This window comes from Gavialis gangeticus, unplaced genomic scaffold (genome assembly GCF_001723915.1).
Source record: "Gavialis gangeticus isolate Ggan-Ray unplaced genomic scaffold, GavGan_comp1, whole genome shotgun sequence".
In the NCBI taxonomy this organism is placed as follows: Eukaryota; Metazoa; Chordata; order Crocodylia; family Gavialidae; genus Gavialis; species Gavialis gangeticus.
Window position 1 is genome coordinate 63,944,465 of NW_017729034.1, and position 15,340 is coordinate 63,959,804.

General features: G+C 44.0%; 1 protein-coding gene across 1 annotated transcript in view; it reads left to right on the forward strand.

Annotated features, from left to right (window-relative positions):
- Nucleotides 1–13,735, forward strand: part of RPS6KA2 (ribosomal protein S6 kinase A2) — a 361,817-nt gene extending 348,082 nt beyond the window's left edge. Inside the window, exons 18-21 of the mRNA XM_019527256.1 lie at nucleotides 5,154–5,230; nucleotides 5,617–5,734; nucleotides 11,015–11,152; nucleotides 11,551–13,735. Coding sequence (XP_019382801.1) covers nucleotides 5,154–5,230; nucleotides 5,617–5,734; nucleotides 11,015–11,152; nucleotides 11,551–11,676 — 459 coding nt within the window. The 3' untranslated portion in view covers nucleotides 11,677–13,735. The remainder of the gene's footprint in view (nucleotides 1–5,153; nucleotides 5,231–5,616; nucleotides 5,735–11,014; nucleotides 11,153–11,550) is intronic.
- Nucleotides 13,736–15,340: the final 1,605 nt, after the last annotated feature.

Consider the following 15,340-nt stretch of genomic DNA (forward strand, 5'->3'; position numbering starts at 1 on the left):
GGGCCGGCTGACTTAAAGACGTCCAGCCCCTCCAGAAGCTCCCTAACTAAATCCTCACTCACTCTAGGCCCAGGTGAGCCCCCCCCCCGGGGCCCGAAGGGGGCCCAGCAGGGAGGCGGCAGTTCTGGTCCTTACTGAGGAAGACAGTATTATTTCTCTTGTAGGCCACTTTCACTGGGTGTGTCTACATGAGATGCTTTACTGCACAGTAGACTAATCTACTACGCAGTAGAGCATCACCATCTACATGAGGACCCCATTTACTGCACAATAAATTAGTTTACTGTGCAGCTAGCTACTACCTGTAAATGCAAGTAGTAAACTAACTATGCAATACATACTGCACAGTAGTGCATGTGTAGAGGCTTACCAGGAATAAATTTCCTTCCAGTCAGCCCCAACACTAGAAAGCCACAAGAGACAGAGAAGTCCCCAGGTCCTGGTGCTGCCAGCTCCCACCAGGAGCAGCACTGGGATGGGGTAGCTCTCTGCCCCACCCTGTCCCAGTGCTGCTCATCTCCTGGCTCCCCACAGGAGCTGGGAGTCAAGCAGCACTGGAACTGGGCAGCTCTCTGCTTCCCTATACATCTGGGGGCTGGCTGGGAGATGTCCCGCTTCTGGGACAGCTCCCAGCCAGCTCCCAGCTGGGTGGGGATTTCTCCAAGCAGCCCTGGGCTGGTGGGAACTGGGCAAGAATTTCTCTGAGCAGCCGATGGGCTGACCAGGAGCTGTCCCGCTTATGGGGCATCTCTCATCCAGCCCGCAGCTGTGCAGGGAAGTCCCAGTGGGCACTGTGCTTATCCCCATGTACAGGGGACTAGGAGAGCTCTGCAGTGACAACAGTCTCTTGGCCCCCTGAACATCAGGACCTCTCCTAATGTGCACAAGGCAAGGAGACAGTTGCCACTGCAGCTGGCAGAGCTCTCCTGGCACCATGCAGATAGGGACCAGCCCCCATGCTTCCTACCAGTCCCCAGGCTAGCACTCCAAGGGAGCCCGGAGCTCCCCCAGCTGCTGCAGGGGGCCAGAGCAGGGTAGAATCAGCCCTGTACTGGGCAGAGCAAATTTGCTTCCAACAGGGAGCACATGTAGACCTGCTCCCAGGGAAGGTTTACCCCACAGTATTTTACGTGCAGTAAGCCTTTACAGCATTAATAGCACATGTAGATGTGCCCATTGAATAGTACCTGACCCTTTGTGTTGTCCTGTTGAAGCCAGTGCTGTGTAGAGTAAGGAAGGGTATCAGAGTGTGGCTCATTATGGGAATGTTATCTCTCTTTCTCAGTTATGGTCCTTTTATGGTCTGCATCACTATTGCATCTAAGCATCTCTCAGTGTTTAAAATATTTGTCCTTGCTGCACTGTAGGTAAGGAAGAGCTGTTATCCCCATTTTACACACAGAGAACTCAGGTAAAGAGACGATAAGCAATTTGCCCAGCAACACAGAAACTACTCCCTGAGTCCCAAGGCTAGTGCTCCAAACTAAACGAGCGTTCTTCCTTTCTACTTCTCTTATGCTCATTGGTAACCATGGGAACAGGATTGGGTTTTTCTCCCTGTTTGAATGATTTAAGTTGCCCACTCTCTATGGGTTTGTCTACCTGAAGTGCTGCTGGACAAACCCATATCTGCCCTTCTTACGGAGTTTCAACAAGTTTAGCTCCCACATGATTTTTTATCACGTCTTTGAGTCATGTTCATGAGCTGATTCTTATACCCTCAATGTACAGCTTTGTCTGTCTCTGCTAGTTTCTGCCCTATGACAAAATATAGAAGTGTTACTTATCATAAGCTTGCATCTCATCCTTTGTCAAACATCATTTTCACTTAGCTGGTACCCATTTCACAACCCCATTTCCCCAAAATTCTCCAAGCACCACAAGAAAACTTAGCAGTTTGGTTATTCTTATAACTGTGAAGTGAAAAATAGGATTGGTTTTCCTATCAGCAGTCCTTTTGAGATGCTTTTAAAAAATATGGATTGTAGCCATCCAGTGTCAAAATCTGACATTTATTGAGCTGACATCTTCTCATTGTCTTATGATGAGATTCACAGTGTTGGACATAAGCTTCTGTTCTGTGACCTATAATGATATACCGTAGCTCACTGAGCAGCCAACACACTCCAGTCAACCACACATTCAGTCAACTGTTCTTGTTTCTGCAGTGCAGTTTCTTTCCTTTTAACAACTTGAAAGTGTCAGGAGGTCCACTATATTTTCATGACAACTACACAGGGTTCCATTACACTTAGTGTGGTTGTTCAGAGACCTTCTGTATATGCCATAGCCATATTCAAGGATAAAGGTTGTAGCCATGTTGGTCTAAAAAGCAAAAGCAGCCAGTGCGGTATAGGTGATATCTTATATTAGACCAACTAGACAGTTGCAAAAATAATTTCTTTATTTGCAAGCTTTCAGGCTCATGTGCCCTTCCTCCAGGGAAGGAGAATGCAAAGATTGTAAAATTTCTCCCAGGTAGAAATGAAACTTCATATTGCACAGGAGAGCTGGAGGGTGGTATAAGTTCTCCTGGTTGGAAAAGTTAATTTTATGCAGATTAGGCTCAGATAAAAGTTGGAGCAGTCTGTTTAATTCAAAGGTGTCTGATGGCAAGCAGGATGTTGAATTATGCTTCTTTCTTGTTAAGCCACGCTGCAACCATTTCTGCAATGTGCTTATAAAATTAAATAGGAAGTTAGGAAGTCAGTTCAGCATATGATACAAGCAGAGGATGACAAAGGTGAGATAACACATTTTGCTTACATAAATCTCCCTTTATTATGAAAAGCATTTAATTTTTGGTAGCAGAAGGCACATGGTTAAAACAGTTCCAAGATGAAGAACCAGTACACCACCTAGTGGGAGTAATGCTTTCTACAAAGAGTAAAACAGGCTCATTCAGGGAAAAACAAGCCAAAGAACCCATTTGTTACATGACCAAATATAGGAGGACATTTTATATAAAATAAGCAAACTTCATTGTTCAAATTTCAATGGAAATCTGAACAGAACCTTTTCTAGCTTACAAACATGTAGGGGATATTTTTTAACTTAATTTTCCTATAGATTTCTCAATTTCCATTATGAGTCGAAGCAGAAAATACCTGTGAAGAGAGTATGTTCATGATATTTTTAGCCCAGTGATACAATAGCCTAGTGGTTTGATGATTTGAGATAAACTTCTGGGTCACTTTCAGCACTGAATGGTAACATCTGAAGTATCCCCATTTCTCAAGTGGCTTGAAGTGTCTTGAGCTAAGAGCTGGATTAGATACATATTTTAAACCACATTCAGTTCCCTAGTCAAATTTAAGTGCCCCTAGTATAACCCAAGGGGCTTATTTGATTAAAATTCCATTAATATTAAGTGCAGTTATATTTTGAAAAGTGATTTGACAAACAAATCCTTCTGGGGTTTTCTTTTTCAGTGGGTAAGTCTAGATTAGGAAGGGAGGTCAATGCTAGAGGAGGGGTCACCTAATATGTCTTAGATCAAGGGTTTCCAACTTCTGAGTGACTGGTGGTCTCAAGACCCTAGCCACATGCCTCCCTGACACACCAAGTCAGTGCCTCCATACCCTGCTTTGCACCATGCTAAAGCCCTGCACACCATGCCATATGGCCCCCTCTGTCCCCTGCTAGACCATGCCATCACCCCCATACTGCACCATGCAGGGTTCCTTGTCCACTCCCAGCTGCAGGTACCCATGGGCCACCCCATGGGCCACCAGGAGCAGGGGTAGACAGCAAAAGCAGAAGGAGGGAGGGGGAGCCCAGAGAGTCTGGTGGCAGCAGCAGTTGCAGCAGTGGGGGGAGCCACGTCAGGATCAGGGCCCCAGGGACTTCAGGTCTGGATACAGCCTGCGGGCCATCAGTTAGATAGCCTTATCTTAAGTAACCACTGCCCTAACTGTGAACCTTGTCGTCTGAGTATATGAAGGTTGATACCTTTTGACTTACATATCTCTAGGGTCAATATACACCAGCCAACATACTTTTTTAAGTTTAAAACTGTCTATTCCAGTGTTTTAAAAAAAACAAACCACTTGCTAAAACATGTTGGCAAATGCTTTTAAATATGTCCTATTTTCCTGTAGATCGAAGACATTCCCTCCTGGGTTAGAGATTACTAAGAGTGTTGCAGATGCAGCAAGGCCAGGCCTAGAGGAGGAGAGTAAGCATGTTCTGCCATTGTCCAAGCTAGGTGAAGGTCATGTTTAGGTCAAGTGAGGTTGATAGATATGTGCTCACCAAGTCTTATCTAAACTCAGCCATTTTTTTCCCAAGTGTAGATGCAGGGTTTCACAAAACACTACGTCCTGCACTCAAGCTGATTTTGGCATGCAGGTCTGATAACTGAATTCATACATGGACCGTTTCAAAAATCAAACCCTTGGGCCTAAATGTCATTTGCACAAAAGCTATTTTACAATGCTCTAGCCATATAAAGGGACCCTAGATGTGTATAAAGGTACCCCCACTTTACACTGCCAGAGATTCATGATACTAATGTCTAGAATTCTTTTAACTAAACCCTGTAAAGACTGTTCACATGTTGCTTTAGTAGTAAAGTTAGTAACGTGTCTTTCAATCCCAATATTGATTTCTTCTGTGATATGTTTGCATGTAAGGGTGACTGTACCTTGCTTTACATTGTCCAGTCTACACATTTTCAATGTGTTTGTGTGAATAATTGGTTTGAGCCATTGCTTTGAAAACCCAGTCTCTTTCTTATAGATTCACAGAAAAATAGGGCTGGCAGGGACCTCTTGAAGTCATCTGATGCAACTGCCTGCTCAAAACAAGATCATCCCTAAAGCACCCCAGTCAAATGTCTAACCTGCTCTTAAAAACTTCCAAGGAAACTTCATTATGTGGGTTCTTTAGAATCAAGTGTCTAGGGGCAGCTAAATAGATTGTTTCCTTAAACAGTGATAAATGTCCTCCTTTTCCATCCCCTCCTCACACACACACAAAATTGCTGAGTATTTTGCTGCCCTAGACAACAATATACTCTACCTGTTTGTCAGAATTATCCTGCCAGTATGAAGAGATCGCTGCCACTACATCCATCCCTGACATTCAGAAGTTACAAATTTAGAAACATAAATTGACCCCCTTATTTTTGTCTTCTGTTTTCTTTAATATAGGTCCTGAAACGGCAAGGTTATGATGCAGCCTGTGACATCTGGAGTTTAGGGATCCTGTTGTACACTATGTTGGCGGGGTAAGTGCAAGAGTTTTCCTCTAACAGGACACTTCAAAATTCCTTGAATGTGTCCCACTGCAAAGGACACAGGCAGGGGCATGCACTGCAGCACAAAGTAGCAGCACAAATTTGTGCCACTACTATTTGTGCTGCTGTAAAGGCATGCCCCTGCTCTTGTGGACCTGGCCTAAGAGGCCCTGTCTTCCGCCTGATTGCAAACTAACACAGATTATTACCACATGTCTGTATATTCTGTACTTTGAACGAAAACTGAGCAGGTGCTTCTGCAGTCCTTACTCAGAGGCCTACTGATTATTTACAGGAGTCAGGACTACAAAATAAGAAACTGTAATTCTGTGCCTGCAAATCACAATACATACATGTCTGTGATGTTTTTTGAACAGGTTCACCCCTTTTGCAAATGGACCAGATGACACCCCAGAAGAGATTTTGGCCAGGATTGGCAGTGGCAAATATGCACTTACAGGAGGAAATTGGGATTCAGTATCAGATGCTGCAAAGGTCAGTGGATTTTTCATGGTTTTAGTCTAATTTACTGAAAGGGACAATTATTCTTTCTGTCGTAAGATCCTTTCTCGAAAATCTGAGGAAAATCAACGGAATATTCATTCTCTACATCTCCTTCAATGAGAAATGTGTATGTTATTATTGTTCTGTTTGAATTAGTACATTAGAAGTGTTTGCACCACGTTTTGAATGTGACATATTATATGAACCTGTAACCTACAAATACACTGAATACCAAAATATTAAAACCCCCTTTTTTATTTGGCAGAAACTTTCAAAAATGTAGGTGACCCAATACCATAGATGTGTTATTTATTTGTAGATCATTTTGTTGTTCACTACAGCAAACCTTTAAAAGGCAACCCATAAGCTAACATTTTAGTGTACACTTGAAAATGTTTGGTCTTATGTTAATAATAATTGACATTGTATTTGCATAGCACCTTCCACTCAAATATTTTAGTTGACTTTACAAACATTCCTTTAGAGAGGATCAAATATTCATGACTCCATTTTATAGATGAAAAGACTACAGCACACAGTGATTATAGCCTTCATCTTCAGATGTGGCCCCTAATTTTGAATAGTCACATTTTTGAGGTCCCAGACATGTTTTCAAAGGTACAGAAAACCTGAAGTGCTGGAAGTACTCAGCACTTTTGAGAATTAGGCCCAAAGTGTCTCAGATTGGCCAAAGAGACTTGTCCAAAGTAGTTTATTTACTTGAGTATAAGACAGCCCTGAATATAAGACACTTCCCCCCAATAATTAGATTCTATATATGGAAAATGTATAAATTTGTTATAGTTTTCCAGGTACAGAACCTAATTACTGGAGGTTTGCCTTGAATTTTTCCCCCTCTCAGTGCTACAGCAGGGAAGATAAATCGGGGGGTGGGGAGGGAGGGGAATTGGGCAGTTCCCTTGCTCTCTGTCCCACACTCCCCCACCCCCACAACTTCTTCCCCCTTCTCCCCCTACCCCTTACTGTCAGATTCTGCTCCCCCTGCTAACATGGAAGTGAAAGTCAGTTAGCCCCCACTCATGACTGGAACCAAGTGTTCTTGTCACAAGTCCTGGGAACCTCCAAAAATGTATATGCAGATGAGGTACAGGGCAACTTGGTCTGGCTCCAGCTCATGGAGGGCAGAGTCACACTAAGGTTGAGAAAGAGGATGACAGGGGGATTCTGGATGAACTGTTTGGAACCCAGTTTGGTGATGGTTGCCAGACATTTAATGCTGGTGAAGAAATAGCAATCACTGGCCACTAGGAGTGTGCAAAACAGGCCATATTTAATTTGGATTCAGATTCAGCCTGAATCAGGGACAGTGATTTGATTTGTTGATTTGGATTACTGTCCCTGATTTGATTTGGTCAAATTTGAATCTAAAGATTCGATGCTGATTCAGAGAATCAGCGATTCGGCCATAGAAACAGCTTTAAAAAATTTTTCTACATATCTCAAGGTACCAGGCACAGCTCGTGAATGCTGCGATGATGGGGAGGATGGAGTGTCCCACAGAGTGCGGGGGGGCCCCCCGTGTGCTCGGCAGCAAACCTGGAAGTGTCCACTTCTGGGTCCACTGCTGAGCACAAAGGAGGCCCCCCCCATGCCTCCCTGGCTCAGCAATTGTCCACAGGGGGACCCCGAGTACACCCCCCAAACCGAGGAGGCACCAGCCGCCAAACCAGGGCAGGGCATGAGGGGTCCCCCAGCATGCTCTCTGGCGGACCCAGAAGCGGACCAGAAGTGCTTCTGGTCCACTTTTGGGTTTGCTGCAGAGCATGCTGCGGAGCCCCCTGCAGTCCTGTGGAATGCTTCATCCACCCCATCATCACAGCATTCACAAGCTGCCTGGTACCTTGAGGTATGAAGAAAAAACATTTAAAGCTGTGTCTATGTCCAAATTGTTGAATCTTTCCGAATCTCTCTGAATCGATTCAGAGGGTTCCAATTCAATTTGGAGAGATTATAGGGTCTCCTGATTCAATTCAGATTCAGAGATTCAGCCACTGAATCGGGCCAAATCTCCATTGAATTGAATTAGAGACCAAAGCTTTGGACAGCCCTACTGGCCGCATCTACACAAGATGCTGACTCTGCCGTTGTTACTGTGCAGTCTTTAGTACTTATATAAACAAGTACTAAATGACTAGACAGCAGCCAGTAGCATAAACAAAACTTTTTCAAAATGGTAACTGCATACTAGCCCCAGACTACTGCATGGTAACATTGCACCATGCTTTTTGCCACATGATAATACTACGCAGTAGTCTCAGGGTACTGTGCAGTCAGCGTCTCATGTCAACACAGCCACTGGAAATGGGTAAGAAAGGCACAACTCAGCTGTGGGAGTGAAGAGGCTGAAATATATGCAATGTAGTGGCTTACCATAACTTCAAAAAGAGTTGGCGCTGAGGAGGGGTGAGCACAATGGGCACTGCCAGAAATCTCATTCAGATGGACTGCACTGACCTATCTTTGAGGTAGTGTGTTAGCCTTTTGCTAAGATCAAACATTTTTGACACTAAGGGGAGGGCATTAAGGCTGGCTCCGGCCCTTCTGGTGCTAGCCTGGTATTGCAGTACCTCCAGTCCTGGTGCCAGTTCCCTGTGGAGAGAACAGCTTCCTTTTTTATTTGTTTTAAGACCAAAAAGAAAAAAATATTCCCAGGTTCTCATCTGCCTTTTTGGCACCTAGGGAGATGTTGGAGCTTGTTCTTGGCCCAGTATTGTGGTACGTCCAGGCCCAGTGCCTGTTTCATCTTGGGGGAACAACTACCCATTTTTTAGGGACCACACAGATGCAAAAAGTTCCCATCAGTATGTTTGTCAATATGGGCCACGTGTTTTATAATCATGCTCAGTGTTGGCTGCATTCATTCAGTTTTATAGTTGGTTTTCATCATGAATGCTGTGTGCCCACCTGCCCGCCAGGCCTTCCCAGCTGACCCAGAGCCGGTCGCAGTGCACCGCCACGGTGGAAGTGCGCCTGACGGCGGCCGGGGCTGGGGCTGTCTGGGTGGCGGTCCCCAACCGCCCCTCCCCGTGGAGTGGGGGGCAAGGAAGATCCACCGTCCCGGGCTGGCTGACCGAGCCCGCTGGGTTGAATCCTCCGGGCAGACTGCGTGGACCCCACCCGTTTACCTCTTAACGGTTTCACGCCCTCTTGAACTCTCTCTTCAAAGTTCTTTTCAACTTTCCCTTATGGTACTTGTTGACTATCGGTCTCGTGCCAGTATTTAGCCTTAGATGGAGTTTACAACCCACTTTGGGCTACATTCCCAAGCAACCCGACTCTGAGAAGACCTGGAGGCTGGGGGTGTACAGCAAGCACAGAGGCAGTGGCAGTGGCAGTGGCAGAGGCATGGTGGTGGCAAGCCGAGAGCTCCTGCAGGCAACCATGGCAGTGTCTGCAGCAGGGGCAGGCTGAGCAAGAAGCTCCAGCAGGCAGCCATGGCAGCATTGGCAGTGGGGAAGGGGGTAACAACTGCTGACCAGCAGTCAGCGACCACCGGCAGATGCCGCCGGCAGCATCAGCGGAGGCCAGCAGCAATCGGGAACCACCTGCAGACACCCCTGGTGGTGTCAGCTACAAGGATTGGGGTGGCAAGTGGCAACTGCCCACAGGCATCGCCAGCAGCATTGGCAGCGCTTTTTGTACGGGGTGCACCGCCAATCTCAGGGGGTGCATGTGCACCCCCTATGCATCACCAATGGTTTACATTACTGAGCAGATGCTGCCTTTGGCAGCCATTTAATGATAGACAATGTATTTAACTAGTTGTCCTTGCATGCAAATCTAAGATGAGGGGCTTTTTCCCCTATGCTGATTGGGGAAACAATCCTTGTCTTATAGTTGTGTAAATATGGTAATGTAGGAAGTCTGTGGAAGACCTAAGCATTAGAAATTATGCCCCTTGAATCTTACCTCTGCACCTTAGCTGCAAGACATCCACTCAGACAGCCGTAGGCCAGGTGGGACCTTTAGATCATTTTGTTTGACCACCTAGAAAGCAAGAGCTGAAGAACTTCATTCAGTTACTGCTGTAATACAGACAGTAACTTGGTTTCAACTAAAGCATATCTTCCAGATAGTCTTGACTTAAAGATATTAAGGCCACTGACAGACATAAAAAAACAAACAATAGCACAGAGCTTTAACAGAAGAGGCATCACATTAATTTTCAATCAGCTATTTGATAGATTCAATCAGCTATTAGATAAAAGCGCCAAAAAGTCCTGCTGTAGCACATGATCTATACAGATGCTGGGCAAGCTAGGTCAAACTGACACAATGCGTCTTCTGCGCATGCACTGCACTTGGTGCAGGGGCATGCTGAAGTGAAAGTGAAGTGCTGTTTTGGAGTTTTTCACATATGTAAACAGCCTAGAAGCTGGAGAATCCATCACTTCCCTTGGTAGTTTGTTGCCATGGTTAAATATCCCTAATGTTAAAATTGGTGCCTTATTTCTAATTCACATTTGTTTGAATATGGATTCCAGCCATTGTTTCTTCCTTTTACCTTTCTTCAGTACTTTAAAGAACTTTTTACTAACTGGTAATTTCTTTCTGTGGAAGTCCTTGGACACTGGTCAAGCCACCTCTCAAAATTCTTTTTTTATAAACTAAACCACCTGATTCCTTTAAGTCTTTTCTGGGTGGCATTTTCCTGCCCTTGAATCATTTTTTTGGCTCTTCTCTTTCTGCAGTCTCTGTGATTTAGACAGATCTTTGTTAAATTCTTGGATTTTAGAATCTAGTGTTCAAGAATCAGTCACACCATTGCCATACACACAGGTGAAAGTACTTCCCTACTCGTACTCACTATTCCATCATAGTTGGAGTTTTCCAACAGAAATACAATCTATCAGAAAATTTCCAGCTCTACTAACTTGCCCATGTTCACTATGAAGATTACAGACCCAGTTTTCAGATGATGGTTTAATAAGCTATCCAGATTTCATATCCATATTGTCACTTACTTCATCATAATTCATTGTCACAGCAGCATCACTGGATCAAGATGGGATTGTAAGATTTCAGCATAGCGTGGGTTGGAAAATTGCTGCTATTATTATTATGACTAGAAAGTTATGTTTTTAATTTTCAAATTACTATAAATGCTTAGATGTCTCCCACATTTAAGCCTTTACAATATTTGCTGTTGATGGAACCAGAGGGAAAGATCTTAGTAACATATTTCCAATCTGCAGAATGTAATTACTTTGTTTTCCTTCCTACTACTCTTCCCTTCCTCTTCAACCACAGGACATTGTGTCCAAGATGCTCCATGTAGATCCTCATCAGCGACTAACAGCAGTTCAAGTGCTAAGACACCCATGGATAGTGAACAGGGAATATCTGTCTCAAAATCAACTCAGCAGACAGGATGTTCACCTGGTGAAGGTACGCATAGTGTGTGTTGGACATCCTGCTCCCACGTGAAAAGTTTCCTTCCCGTTTGCTGACTAACAATGAGAAGATGGGTTTTATGTCAACACACTGGAGATACAGGAACTAGGGAGGGGGTTTTTTCCCCAACAAGCCCAAAGCTAATATAGCATTGTGGTAAATATATACAGCTTTTCCACTTGTCCTCTTCAAGTAATTGTAAGTTTCTATTGCTGTGTAATGAACTGGCAGGAGTTCCACTACCCATTGTTGAGAATCAGAATCACCAAGCCCTATATTTATAATGTTTAATGGAAATTATCCTTTTGCTCTGGGACAAGAGTCGGGGAAGGAAAAGGAAGAAATCATAGAACTGGCCATAATCGCAGCATTTTCTCTTTCTTCTCTTGCAGGGGGCAATGGCAGCCACCTACTTTGCTTTAAACCGAACACCTCAGGCACCAAGGCTGGAACCTGTATTGTCCTCCAATCTGGCTCAGAGGAGGGGAATGAAAAGACTTACCTCAACAAGGTTGTAGCAGTCCCCGAGAATGCCTCACTGAAAACCAACAGTTTGCTATTTGAGAGGTTCTCTTTATTACTCAGTTAGCAGAACTTCAGACAATTTGCTCATGAAATCACCAGAAATAGCAGAAGTCCAGCATAAGGCAAAGTTATCCTTTGCTCTGTTGTTCTTTTTACCCTTCCGGTCAAGATCCTAAGCTAGCAACTTCTCAAAGATGTGCCAATTTTACCAATTGCTCCATTTCCTTATTGAGTTAAAGCCAAATAAAGTATATTCCCTTCCCCTCCCTCCCAAGAGTGCTATTTTTGGAATCCTTAAGATATCCTGTGAGAACACTTTCTTTTTGTAAAGCACTTTTTGCTGTGAAAGCAAGTGGTTTGGTTTGAAAGTTTTCGATGTTGCCAGCCTGCATCACGGTGAATTATCTCAACCTATACACAGTATACGCCAATGGATCATCAGTTGTAATGAAGCCCCAAAGGAATTGAAGACTAGGGAGACAGTGCCGGATACCACATAGGAACAAGTCCTGCACAAAGCCAAGGAGAAAGAGCTGCCCATGATGAGCGCCTCTGCTGATTCAGAGAAACCTTTTGAACTCTCCCACTGTTATCTGTGGAACAGAGTCAGAGCCCCTTTAAGAGAAGGTGTCACAAACCCTAACATAATTGAGGGTTTGGCCCTGTAAGAGCAGAAACCCCTGCAAATATAATCTTCAGGAAGAATGGTTGGGACTCATGTGACTATAGAAGGCAATTGGCCAGGACTTCATGAGTAGAAACCTCTGGCTCCATGGGAAGGGAGGTCCAACTTAGGCTTGGTCTCTCCATGGCATCAAGCAGGATGTTTGGAAAAACAAGCTGAGGGGGGCTAGGGAAATATATCTAGAAAAAGGCCTGGGTGGGTGTAGGGACAGCACAGAGAATGACTCTGAGGAGCATTACTGCGAGCAGGAACAACCTGGCCAGGAGAGCACAGGCAGGTGTTTAAGGAGTTTGACACACATTTAGGGAACCAGACTGGGAATGCCAACAAGAGTGGTGGGAAGTCTCCTTTCCGTGGTCCTTTGTCAGTTGGGCCAATAGATTCCTAAAGCTAGGATGGACCAAATGGACAGCTGCTGCTGCTTTCCCAGGTCTCTTTCTGGGTGTGTCCTGTAGGCCCTCCTTTGCTTGTTAGCACAGGGAGAGACAGCCCCAGAGACCAAGTTATGATCACATCTGACTCCCTGCCCTTTTCTATAACCATAGGTATCTGCTTATGTAGTCTTATTTGGTGCCGTATTACACCAAATAGTTATTACCTTTTGCATTTCCTCTCCTCATTAAGGGCTGAGCTTCCTATTCTGTGTTTGTTCCTGGCATCAATTTTTAAAGAGGTCAGGTGACTCTGTTACCAGATGCAATGATAACAGTGATGATGAAGGATACATAAGAAAGAAAACAAAAAAGGATCCCTCCCCCGGTGCCTAGGTTTTCCAAGTGCAGGGAAAGAAAAACTCACGAAAAAAATGGGCAAGGTTTTGTGATGCTACATCCAAGACATTTTTATTTCCTTTTGTTATCCATCTTGGCTATGAGTGGTCACAAGTTGGCTAGAATTGTTATTTTTAGTGCTTTTGTCAATTGTGTTTTCCAAGTGAATTTCATCACCTCAGATGCTTTGCAGAAGCAACTAATGTACTATGTTGGCTTTCATTTTCTGTTGTGAAAGGGGGAAAAAAAAGAAAATGTGAACATGGAGCTTTATATGCTGGAGGTCATGCTTTTCTTGCTGAATAGCCTGTGCATCTTGATGCTGAACTGGAATCAGTAGACCTGTACCCATTGCACCAGTGTATCCAGGGGAACAAAGAGCTGCATTAGGTAGAGCAATGCACTTCCTAGGACTGTATGTTCTGATGTTGATCTGAAATTTATGTTTGTTTGCGTGAGTCTATTTTTAAATTTACACTTAATTTAAGCCAATATTTAATGTTCTGGTTTATGTGCTGTGCACACAGGATCGCTGCGAAGCAGCTCTCCTTGAAGCTCTTACTCTTTTTTTAGAATAAATGATGCTGTGAAAATTCACAAGGTGAATGGATTAATTTGGATTTGTGTGAGCACATATGCACATGACTGTGTATCTTTATGTAATATAAAACACAGAGGGCCCTGATTCTCTGGTCTGGCTAAGCTGTGCTTGGTACAGAACTGGGAGGTGTGGCTATGGGCGACTTCTACATCGCTCTTGGGGCAAATCACAGCAGCTTCATATGCTTGACTGTCAACAATCTCAAGGGACAGGTGGAGATCATGGAGTCATTCAGAAGCACTGGACACACTCTCTTTCCACTGGGAATGACTCCTGTTTTGGGGCTAGGCAGGGCAGCTGCAGGGAAGGATTCTGCCCAGAAGAGGGAAATTTGGAGGGGAGGAACTGGATTTTCTGGGACTCCAACTGCTTTGTGCTGCTTGAGCAAACGTGAGAAAGCGGCTCTATGTGCAGAAGTATGTTCTATAGGGAAAGGAAAAGTGTCTGTGTATATATCATGTACAGTTTTTGCCTGCCTTCAGATTTCCTGTTGATCCATCAGTGCTGCTGTTGTGCTCTCTCTCAGAAGAGAAAATTGAAACAGCTACTTCATTCAGCCCAGCTCCCTTTTGACAGATTTCATTTGAATTCTCTCAAGCTTCTTTTTCATCTTAATACTGTTTTGGGCCAAGTCTACCACTTTCCATGACCCTGTTGTGCCAGATGATGAACAGTGTGAATCTAATCCCAACTCCATGAAGATAATGTTTTCTGAGTCACCAGCTATCCCCCTGGCTACACCATGCAAAGAGTGGGCCAAGTGTGGAAAAACAACTGTTAGCTTACCTTGATTATATTATTTTACTTCAGGAACTTATAAATCATGTTTAATGGTGTTTGCCCTTTAGGAGATTTTTGCCAGGGCATCCAAATATATGTACATACTGTCCCAATTTTTCCAGGCTAGTACATATATTCAGTCAATATTTGAACAGGTGTTTTAGAGAAGCTTTCTCTTCACTACAATCAGCCTCAAAAATAATTTAAAGGAGCATTACAGGCTGTCGCTGCTGCAGATACTTTTATGCTAGAGTTTCCTTTACAAACTTCTAGCTCCTTAGCTCAGCAATAAGCTTTTCAGTCAAAAATTTTGCCTTCAAAGACTTTGCAAGTTTTTAAAAAAACCTATGGGAGATTTATTAGGTGTTTTTTTTCACTCCTGTAAGTCTTAAAACGACCTTGAATTAGAAGATACCACAATGCAGGCTGTTAGTCTATACAGTGACCTAGTGCCTTTGGCTATTTAAAACTAGTATTGTTAAATACCTGCATCTTCAAGGTATACAAAGCAAATAGGGTGTAATGCATACACCTGCACAGTAAAATCTATGTGTTACAGGCAGAGTCAGTCAAGGTAAAGACCAGCTTTACCTATGACTCAGATCAGTGGGCAAGGAGTTGAGATTCCTCTGCTCCCTGCCCTATCAGTTCTGTGCTGCCTTTTCAGTCCCCCAAAATAAATCCCTCTGATTTTTGCACAGAAGCAAATTGAACATGCAAAACTGCTCAGAAATCTCAGGCAGGCTAAGGCTTTTCTGAAAAATGGTTCTTAAAGTGTTTATACAAACCCAATTAGCATGAAGGCACTAAGTTAGAAGTGA